The sequence below is a fragment of the Cyprinus carpio genome, chromosome A22 (assembly GCF_018340385.1).
Source record: "Cyprinus carpio isolate SPL01 chromosome A22, ASM1834038v1, whole genome shotgun sequence".
Lineage (NCBI taxonomy): Eukaryota > Metazoa > Chordata > Actinopteri > Cypriniformes > Cyprinidae > Cyprinus > Cyprinus carpio.
Window position 1 is genome coordinate 2,935,492 of NC_056593.1, and position 11,647 is coordinate 2,947,138.

Below are 11,647 nucleotides of genomic sequence, written 5' to 3' on the forward strand. Positions count from 1 at the left end.
TATAAATAACCATGTTTTGGGGGGGTTTTATTTGTAGTAAAACCATGGTTAATATTTGTAAGGGATACCTCTAATCAAACTAATATGTTCTTATAAAAATTATGTCCGTTCTTATGAAATTAGGTCTGGTTTTGAAAATGGTTAATGTTAAATTAGGTAGTTGGCTTGGTTTCCATTATCACACTCTTTAAGCAGATCAAGAAAAGACTGACTAGCTCAGTTCCCGAGTCGAACTGAAACCTAGAACTTATTTCTTATAAAGGTGGTTTTGTTTTGTTGAGTGGACGGAATAGCTTGTGTTTGTATCTGTGTTGCATGCGGTTGAATGGCTTCTTCCTGTCTTGCTAACATGAACCACAGACTTTTTCCTGTTAAAATAAATAAACTCTTAAAGTAGTTAGTCTATCAACAATAATGCTATTTAAAATTAGCTATCCATTTGCCAATGACTATTTAATATTTAATATAGAAACAAATGTAACCATTACGAGAAATTGCACTTAAGTAGGTTGCAGTCTACACACTATAGTAAAGATATTGAGTTTTACTTCTTTTAATATCAGCAGTTTTGACATATAGGACTACCCTTAACATGATTGACTGTCATAAATAATAAAGAGAAGACGTATAGAATACTTTCTACCAACAGTTAAATATGCAAGTAGAACACAAGCAAATGCACAGTTAGTGTGTGTGCACGGGGAGGGTGTAAAATAGGGGAGGACTGGTTGCATTTTGAGTGATGTTCTCTCAGACAGCACAGCAAACGGCTGATAAAAATGCTTCAAGAGTTTTTGTTTAGTTTGTGCTTCTGGCGTCTCGTTGGTAAGTAAAAATGCCTTTTTAAAGCCTTTTTAGCTCTTGCAGTTTTACAATGGAGTTTAAATCAATACATTTTTATTGTAATTTTACTAATATTTTATTTTTATTTATTATTGTATTTATTTATTTTATTTTATTTATTGTTGTTGTTGCTGCAATGTTAAGCAAGCTAATAGCTAGCTATGCTAAAACTGAGTAAGCAATTTTTTTTTCCCCAAAAAATAATATTAGGAAAAACCCCTTCTTAAAACCCCCTAAGCGCATTTTGGATGCATCTTGTCATTTTAATGTAGTGCTTCTTATCAGTAAACCTGTTGTCGTGTGTAAATGGTGTTTTGTATGTACTATGTTGAGAGCATCTTTATATTCGGACTGTAGAGTAATCAAATATATTTGACTTTTTTCTCTTAATCTTGTACAACTGTGAAGTTGTTGACATGCTGAAATGAGGGTGAGCTCAGGACAGTATAACAAGTGGTCTAAATGTGTCAAAAGTCTGCAAAAGGACTGCAGTTTGCACGAACAGCCAAACGATTCATTTGAGTGAGTCATTTACGCTGAATTGCAAATTGTAGTCTGTTACTGATTACAAATTACATGACAAAATTTGTAGTTAGTGACGTATTTCATTACATCACATATTTTAGGTAATATAATCAGACTACTTTTTGGTTACTTTTGACCCAACCCAACGCATTTCACACACTGATTTAAATAGGACAATCATGTACCACATTGATATAAAAATACAAAGAGAATGAAATATATATATATATATATATATATATATAATCTCACGCATTTATATCATGCATTTTAAGACAGAAGCCTTCCAAAGGCATTAAATAACTCACTGAGTGGTAATTCAAATAAAAATGAATGTGTTTAGTAGTTAAATCAATGTTGAAATGTTGAGAAAACACTTATTAACACACAACACTGTAGCGCTTCACAAAGATCATGTCCTACTAATAATATAAATAAAACAGCTGTGGTACGGACAAAGCTATATATATATATATATATATATATGTATATATATATATATATATATATAAGCTGTGGTACGGACAAAGCTATATGGCATTGTCCTCATTGACAATCTTATCAATCTGTGGTTTTACTGTGACTGTTTGAAAACAGGCCTGGTATGCGTGCAAAGTGGTAAAGTGGTTTAAGAATGAATTAGTGTACCCACAGAAAGTTACAAAAGCGGTTTAGTCAGTGATTTAGGAAGTGCTCTTGCATGCTTCAGGTGTGTTTGGGGTTGAGGCAGATGAAATCAAGTCGTTGTCGGTGATGGAGGGCGATTCTGTCACCCTACCGACTGGTGTGACTAAAATACAAGAGGACGATCTGATCATGTGGATGTGCGGAGACTACTGTATCGCTAAACTCAACGTATCATCCCAAGTCATCTCTGAAACTCATGACAGATTCAGAGACAGACTGAAGCTGGATCATCAGACTGGATCTCTGATCATCACAGACATCACAACCACAGACTCTGGACTCTATAAAGCACAGATGATTGGACAACAAGTGTCAAGGAAAACTTTCAATGTTACTGTCATTGGTGAGTAAAAAGCCTCAGCCTCAGACATAAGCAATTTATTCTGATTTATTTATATTTCTCGAATGTTTTCCAGCTCGTCTTCCCGTTCCTGTCATCACCAGTTACTGTCCTCAAAATCCTCCATCAGGATCATCAGCGTCCAGATGTGTGCTGCTGTGTTCAGTGGCGAATGTGGGTCATGTGACTCTCTCCTGGTACAAAGGGAACAGTTTATTGTCCAGCATCAGTGTGTCTGATCTCAGCATCAGTCTCTCTCTACCTCTGGAGGTGGAACATCAGGATAAAAACACCTACAGCTGTGTGCTCAACAATCCCATCAGCAACCAGACTCAACATCTGGACATCACTCAACTCTGTCACACATGTGCAGGTAGCATCAAACCATCACTGAACTGAATATCAGCCGCATATTATCAATCATTCCACATACTGATATTTATTTAGTTCTTCTTTTCCTTCAGAATGTGTCTGCTGTTGTAATTCAGCCGAAGCTGTGATCCAATTGGTCGTCTCTGCTCTGGTGGGCGTGGCTATTGTCGTCGTTCTGGTTTATGACATCAGATCCAGTAGAGCTGAACAGAAAAAAAGAGCTCCGAAATCATTATCAGACCATAACTGACTTACTATAACAAGAATAAAAACTATTAAAAATTGGAGTGAAGTACTAAATGTTTAAGTGCGCAGTAACTGATTACATCTAATCTGGATTACATAATCAAATTCCAAAAATTAAGTACTTTAAAGTACTCGGAATCAGATTACAGTTACTTATTTATTGAGTACATGATATTAACACAACAGCAATACATTTTTCATAATTTATTATTCCTTTTTAAAAAAGCCTACTGCTAATATACATTCAGAATATATATTCACAAAAACACTCACACAAAGACCAGTCACTAGTCAAGTGGCTATAATTAAACCGAAATTCAAGAGGGCATACAGCATTCGACCACTGGATTTACAGAAATCATTTCAATTTTAAGAAGCATTTTCTTAAGATTTCAACATTGCATCAACTACTGATAAACTGATAAACACATTAACTATCACTCAGTTAGTTATGTAACCATGTATTACTATGTCTTTGGAAGTCTTCTGTCTTTCAAACACATTAAAATCCACAAATTCAGATTATTTTTTTTTTATATTTAATGGAGGGATTCCCAAAATCTTTTTTTTTTTTTTTTTTTTTTTTTTTTGTCAGGCAAAACCTCTTTCGCTTAATGTATTTACATGCAGGTAAACAAATTAATTCTTTAATTTTTTTACTAAGAGTTTTATTTTGACTGACGTTATTTTAAAATGATTTATTTGAATTAAAAAAAAATATGATTTAATTAATTACGAGCTTTTCATTAACCTCACAAACCTCCTGCAGGTCCTTCACACACCCCAGTTTGGTAAACGAGCTCATAACAAATTTTGATTCAAGTGCAATCATATTTTTACTTAACATCTGTTTCTGCAATAAAAATATACCGTCTTTCTTCTACGCTCTGTTTACTAAACACTTCTGTTTTTGTGGTCTTGGTAGGTATGCGACCTGTTTTCTGTGGCCTGTCAGTTGACAGGAAGTTGGTTAATTTTGCAAAAAAACAGCTTTGCAACTTCAGAAGAACTTGCCCTTTACTGGCACTACATTGATACTTTTAACCACAACTTTCAGAAACTTATCTATGCCCTCAGCTGAGCTACACTTACACACCTCTGTTTGAGAACCATGTTTACTTTTTAACAACCCTCAGTAAAAGTCTTATCTGGCGGTGTATTACATCATATTATACTTCCTCCAGTGCACTTATTCATTCTACAGAGCTGATGTGGTTAGTAGGCTACCCTGAAATGTCATCAGTTCTGATTATGTGTTATGATGGTTGCCACTGATTTGTCTTGATATTGTTTTAATAATGCCATGCAATGCTTTCCTTTCCTTTGTAGCCTATTGAATGTAGTAAATAATCATTATAATCAAAGCTTTTCCATTGTGCATTTATGCAATTATGAGTTAATCTTTTATTGGTGTGTAAATATTGATATTGTTATTAAAACACACGTGATATTACAATTCGCGTCTGAGAAGAATGCAATTGGAATTTAAAGAACAGTTTAATTGAGAGGCGTATTGTGACGACTCGAGTGGGCGGGGCCAGCCGTGACTTTTCGCTGTTTTCCCGTCATCATCAGAGCTGATCCTTACTGAAGAACAGCCAACGCCTCGATACTTCACGCGTGCCAAGACGCCGCTCGTGACGATTGCGGAGAAGAGGATCCGGTTGCGTCTTTCGTTAAAAAAGCCCAACATCGCCAGTGGAGCTGACATTGCTTTCTTTTACTGATAACATCGAGGGGCTGTCATTTATTTCGTCCTTTGCTGTTCTACCTGAGGTGGATGTATCGCCAGGTGCTCGTGCTCGCGGTGTTTGCCGCTTTTCTATGCGGTTTTCCAGCATCATGCGCTCGTAATTTAAATTACAGACCCATCATCGGTAAGAATAAAACGAATCTTTCTCACTTTTTAATGTCCCGTTAAACTAGTGCATGGTGTCTGATAGCTGATGTTAGTTGTAATATCTCCGGCTCCGTTGCTAGAACGTTCTCGTTTCTTCAGGATTCAATTTTTTTACTCTTCAAAGCATTGTCATGGCAACACGTTTTAAACCATGCTTGGAAGACCACCTAACCTTGCCGAAAAAAAGCTTAAACCAGCCAGTGGTTGCTGGTCTGCTTTGATGGGTTTAAAAGGGTTGTGGGCTTTTGTGGTTGTGGCGACAGCTGCTAAATAACAGCCTGACCAGTCTGGAAAACAAACTAAACCAGCAAACCAGTACAGCCTTATTTTACCCTTATGAAAATTAACTATAGTAAGCATGTTTTTTTTTTTTTGGCGGATTGATTATTTGCATACAGTAGCCATAGTTTTACTACAAATACCAAGGTGTTGCAAAACCATGGTTAATTTTTGTCAAAATTGAGTTATTCACATATTCTTATTCTGTGACAACTTATTTACATTATGTGATTAATGTTTTCTTTAAGCTATGTAAATTTTTGGGACTGATGTAGAGACTTGTTCCGCATATCACATATCACTATGACTGCAAATGCAGATATATATAAAACTTTGCATAATGCAGATATATATATATATATATTTGCGTTTCAGGAATTTTAGCCCAGGAAAACTTGGAGGACGACCCTCGTGCACAGGGATCTTCTTATATAGCTGCGTCATATGTGAAGCACTTGGAGTCAGCTGGTGCCAGGGTTGTACCAATTCGGTATGTTTTAAACACAAGCTACATGCTGTTAATACAAATGTAAAAATATATGTAGATAAGGAATACATAAAGATAAATATGTATGTTTGCAGCATAAATCGCACCAAGGAGGAGTACGAAAAACTGTTCAACGCAATAAATGGGTGAGTGTTTCTGAATGGTTTGACACCTACCTAAGCTGGTAGATGTGTTTGGAACATGGAAGTTGGTTTATATTTGGTCTAACATTTAAACCAATAGATATATGTAATCTGATTTATGTGTTTGGTTTATTGTTGTTGTTTCATTTTAGTTTTTAGATTTATGGTGTTAAATAGTGCTTTTTTTATTCTCAGTTTACCAGAGCGGCGAAGGTTTTCTATGAACTTGCAATAAAGGTAAGTTCAAAAAACAGTCATGTGAGAATGAGTTTGAACTGATCTTGATCTGATTGATGTGGTTTGATGGTTCTTCTTTATTATCCACGACAGGCTAATGATGCTTCAGATTATTTTCCGATCTGGGGCACCTGCCAGGGCTTCCAGCAGCTCACGGTTCTGACCAGCAACAAGAACTTGTTGACCTTGACTGACACCAAAGCAGTCGCCCTGCCGTTGACCTTCAGCCCAGGTTGGTAACAGTGCGTGCTTTTCTCCAAATGTATCACATTCTGGAATAGCAAACTCTTACTAGTATTAAAGCACTGTTGTCCATTATAGTGATTACAAGTGACGGTAATGGGCAGCAAATTTATACAATAATGCATACTTCTATTGTTTGTGTTACAGTTATTTCCAAAATGATAAACTGGATGTGCAACATGATGTGGCTTACTGCACCTATACATTTGTAACACTTTCTAATTTTCATAAATAGGTGAACCGCAACAAAAATTCCAAAATTGCTAAGCACAGTTTGTGTCATATGGTTTACCAAAGTCATGCATTAGCTCATTAATGTTGGTTGCTCAATGTTTGGTCAATGTTTTTGACTGATTACAGGAGCCCAAAAGAGCACGTTGTTCAAGAAGTTTCCAAAGGATGTTCTTCAGTCTCTGGCAGAAGAAAACATCACGTCTAATTTCCACAGCTGGAGCTTGTCCATGCAGGTACCAATTTAATAATGTTTTTTATGCATATTAGAATTTTTTATTTTTTTTTCAGATGTAATTTCACAATGCATCAATCATAACAAAAACCAACCCTACCATCAAAAGCAGAAACATTGACTTCTGTATTTCTCACACTTCTGCTGTGTGCATACTGACCAGCAGTGTTGGGGAAAGTTACTTATAAAAGTAATGCATTACGATATTGCATAACTCTTAAAAAAGTTACCAATTGCGTTACTTGGTTACTTTTTAGGAAAACGTATTGCTTTAGTTTTGTGTTACTTTTTCTCACCTGGAGTGGGCTTGCTAACAAATAATAAATTAATAACAGTAACACTCTTATTTGTTAAAAAAAAAAAAAACAGTGAAATTAAATACATGAAGTATATTTGTGTTATCTAACAGATTTAATTATCGCAGAATATTCTGACTTTGCGTTTCAGATTTTTTACTCATTTCTAGGAATACTGAATCTGTTTTTGAGCAAGTGAGATCATGTTTACACAGGCACACAATTCATCTGCACCTTTCTCACGATTTCTCTCAACATGAGGACAGGAGAGCTGTTAGCCAATAAATGGCAAAACAAAGTAATTGGCGTTACTTATTTTAAAAAATAAATCAAATAAGATGTTTTATTGTACATTTAAAACCTTTACTAGTTACTTGGGAAAAGTAATCTGATTACATACTAGTAATGCATTTTCCTCCAACACTGCTGACCACTCACTGTATACCTCAACTATTGTTTTATTCTTATTCAAGTTGTCCAAACATGATATGCTCTTACAGAATTACAGTAGCAATGCCAAGCTTAAGCGCTTTTATCGAGTCCTGACTACAAATACAGATGGCAAGAAGGAGTTCATTTCCACCATGGAGGGTATGAACGCTACAGACCATCTCTGTGTGTATGTGTGTGATGTATCCCATCATTCAGCAGCCGTTTCTCATTAAATTGAGTTCACACATGTAGGTGAACATGTTAACATGTAGAAGTAAATATGCAGATGTTGGTTTGTTCACATTTTCAGTAAGTGATCACTATGTACTGTAAATAATGCCATTTCTATACTTGCATATTATTAATGTGTTTCATTCAGCTCTTTTATATCCTGCAGCGTATCGATATCCCTTCTATGCTGTTCAATGGCACCCAGAGAAAAGCCCATTTGAGTGGATTGAGAAAGATGGTATGGTGCACACGCTCTCAGCCATCAAAGCCGCTTTCTACACTGCTCACTTCTTTGTTTCTGAAGGTTGGTCTTCTAAAAAATGGAAAATACAATATGAAGAATAAGATCTCTCATCTTGGCTCTTTCATTAACTCATTTAATTTTACTTAACTTGGTGTTTAACTTGGGTTTGTTTCGAAAAAAGCCAACATTCAAGAAATGTTAAGCAGTATATTCTTTCTGCCCACTTAATTTATGCATTCATGTTCTAATTGTCTTTTTCAGCAATGAAAAACCATCATCAGTTTTCTTCACAAAGCGAAGAAAAAAGAGCTCTGATTTACAACCATCAACCTGTCTTCAACGGCCTGAACAGCATCTTTCTGCAAAATTACTACTTCGATTAAGTGCTTACAATATTCTTTGTGGCAGAAAAATGATTTATTTTATTTGTTTTTAAGCATTGTTTTTATTTCTTTCCTCAAAGTTCACCAGAACTAGATGTTTGGAATGCTGGGATGCATAATTGTAACATTCATGCTTCTAATTCACTCATGTTTCTCTTGATTGTAAATGTGAAGCGTTCTAGAATCATCATAGAATCAATGTTTCGATGCAGTTATATCCAATTCAGAAGTCATATTATGAAATATATATCTTCTAGTGCCATCGTTCAGAAGTTGAACATTGTGACGTTTCGCAGGGTTCAGTGGCATGACCAATGCAATGTTAAAATGTTCTAATACTTTATCAATATCAGAGAAAATAAAATATGGATTTAAACTTTAATATTGGTTTAACTGTTTAAATATTTTAATTGTAGAAGGTAATACATTCATTATTCAGTAGAGGGCAGCAATGACAGTCCATACTTTGTGGTGCGTTTAAGAAGTGCCACACAAGAGTTCTCAAAACATTTATTTTATTTGTATTTTTTTTTTTTGCATTTTTTTTTTGGTGGGATAGCAAGCATAAAATTACCAGAAAAACAACGCGATCCAAACCTCCTTACAATCAGATACATAAAGCAGTTTGAGGTACAAAATCAAAATGGAAAAAGTGCAAATTTGCTAATAGCTCTTGTACCATGACAGAAAGATACAAAACAAGCGTTCAACACTGGCGTCAAACTCTCATACATCGTCAAGGCTTAATAAACAAACAAAAATGCATGTACGTTATATACAGCGTTCTGGCGTACTAACCATTTAAATCTGTAAAACATGAACGTTTCATGTTTTTCTAAATTGTGTACAATCAGTTGACCCCCTGACATGTGCATAGACACTACATTGTTTCATGCACTTAAAATGCATAAAGAAAAGCCTTTCTATTGCGACAAATAAGATTGTTCTTTATATGACACATATACTGTACCATAAACAAGCTCATCACTATGATAGCTAATTTGACACTTTTTTTTTTTCTTTTTGATTGTGATCACCGTTTACGTTTGCATTTAAAAGATTGAACAACTTCAATGAACACTGGAAACATATAAAAGAAATCGTTACCTAGCTCCATTCAACACATTTCTACATGAAAGATTCTTTTGTAGCGAGAATCTTGTTCTGCTTTGGAGGCCGTTGGTTCTGAGCAACGTTAAAGGTGCAATATAAAAAATATAATAAATAATAGCAACATCAATCCAGAAATGAGCAGCCATTCCGATGCACAATAAAGGAGCAAGGCAGATAGGCGTCCATCCAGCATTCAGCTTGTAAAAACACAATATGCAGCCTGCTTAACTGTAAATACTTGCATTGAAATATGTAAAAAACGAGAATGACTGATTATAGCGTATTAGAGATACACTGTCTACATCTACAACAAACCTTGGTACAATCTCTTTCCCAGTTAGCACAGGTACGTCTGCAAGATGTCTGTTAAAGATCGCTTCATCTGGAAAGCATCTGATAGACTTCTTTAAGATGTCAGTTTTACAAGCATTCTAAATCATAAACATCTTAAAGACATCTTCTAAACGTCTGTTTGACATCTGATAGGAAACGAAAATAGACATACTGCAGATGAGCAAATACTCTAAAAAACACGTCTTGCAGATGTAAACGCACATCACATAGATGTCTGTGAGATGTACATGTGCTATCAGGGTTCTCGGTCTTCAAGTACACTAGTGTTTTTTTCTGTAATTCAATATGTGTTCTCGGTTTTCATGTATGTTTGTGAGATGTACATGTGCTATCAGCAATTTCATAAAACGTATTTTGAAGTCTGTGTAAGGCTTATTTTTTCAAGATTTTGATACCTTTATTTACTTGGCGTTTTTTTTTTTTTAATTCAAATTTGGCTGGTGGTTAATAAACTTTCAGTGGTGTGACAAACTCAAACACATTTAATATTGCTTTACACGGCTGTTTTTAGATGGCGTTAGGTTTTCTACCATTGGTTTATCAACTATATAGGCCTATAATATTATCAACTTTTTATTATTATTATTATTATTATTAGTGGTCACTATGGACCGTTTGTATGGAAACGAAATCTTGTCAAGATCCTTCAAAATTCTCGTTTTTTTTTTCTTTTTTTTTTTCGATCCACAGAAAAAGTAAACTGCAGAAATTTTTGGAATGACGTGTGCGAGTTAAACGACATATTCACGTTTGTGGATTACAACTATTGCTTCAACAGTGCAAAAAACTATTTTATAAGAAATTTGTAACTAATTTTAAATTATAAAATGCCTCCACTGATGTTTGACACATTCGATTTAAATACATTCTGCACTGAAAAATTGTCCCCATATCACAACCAAGTCGCTTTTTAGTCCATCTGAATTTAGTAATGCAGATAAAGAAAAACATCATAACCAATCCAAAAGATCGTCCGCATTTATATAGAGCAGATGTTTTTGAAAAAGCTTGACAATAGTTTTTTCCTTCAAGTCCTGTAATGCTTTCACTGGGGCTACCATGGGGGTGGCCGTTTTTTTTCTGATTTGTTTGTCCCCCCGCGTGTAAAGGTGCGTGTCTTCCTCTTGTGTCTTCCTCGTTGTGACGTTTCGCAGGGTTCAGTGGCATGACCAATGCAATGTTAAAATGTTCTAATACTTTATCAATATCAGAGAAAATAAAATATGGATTTAAACTTTAATATTGGTTTAACTGTTTAAATATTTTAATTGTAGAAGGTAATACATTCATTATTCAGTAGAGGGCAGCAATGACAGTCCATACTTTGTGGTGCGTTTAAGAAGTGCCACACAAGAGTTCTCAAAACATTTATTTTATTTGTATTTTTTTTTGCATTTTTAATAGGTGGGATAGCATAAAATTACCAGAAAAACAACGCGATCCAAACCTCCTTACAATCAGATACATAAAGCAGTTTGAGGTACAAAATCAAAATGGAAAAAGTGCAAATTTGCTAATAGCTCTTGTACCATGACAGAAAGATACAAAACAAGCGTTCAACACTGGCGTCAAACTCTCCTACATCGTCAAGGCTTAATAAACAAACAAAAATGCATGTACGTTATATACAGCGTTCTGGCGTACTAACCATTTAAATCTGTAAAACATGAACGGTTCATGTTTGCTAAATTGTGTACAATCAGTTGACCCCTGACATGTGCATAGACACTACATTGTTTCATGCACTTAAAATGCATAAAGAAAAGCCTTTCTATTGCGACAAATAAGATTGTTCTTTATATGACACATATACTGTACCATAAACA

General features: G+C 35.0%; 1 protein-coding gene and 1 pseudogene across 1 annotated transcript; both read left to right on the top strand.

The window, feature by feature from the left end:
- The first annotated feature begins 692 nt into the window (after positions 1-692).
- On the top strand, positions 693-3,529 carry LOC109073217 (SLAM family member 5-like). The gene is made up of 4 exons (XM_019089378.2): positions 693-825; positions 2,078-2,398; positions 2,472-2,768; positions 2,860-3,529. Exons 1-4 carry the CDS (start codon positions 780-782, stop codon positions 3,015-3,017), a joined length of 822 nt encoding a protein of 273 aa, XP_018944923.1. The 5' UTR covers positions 693-779; the 3' UTR covers positions 3,018-3,529.
- A 992-nt stretch (positions 3,530-4,521) lies between these two features.
- On the top strand, positions 4,522-8,736 carry LOC109073212 (annotated as a pseudogene).
- The last annotated feature ends 2,911 nt before the right edge of the window (positions 8,737-11,647 follow it).

Excerpts from the sequence above, each read along its gene's own strand:
- LOC109073217 (XM_019089378.2), top strand. The coding sequence starts at position 780 with ATGCTTCAAGAGTTTTTGTTTAGTTTGTGCTTCTGGCGTCTCGTTG. Across the intron at positions 2,399-2,471 it reads TTTCAATGTTACTGTCATTG|CTCGTCTTCCCGTTCCTGTC; the intron begins GTGAGTAAAAAG and ends AATGTTTTCCAG. Across the intron at positions 2,769-2,859 it reads ACTCTGTCACACATGTGCAG|AATGTGTCTGCTGTTGTAAT; the intron begins GTAGCATCAAAC and ends CTTTTCCTTCAG.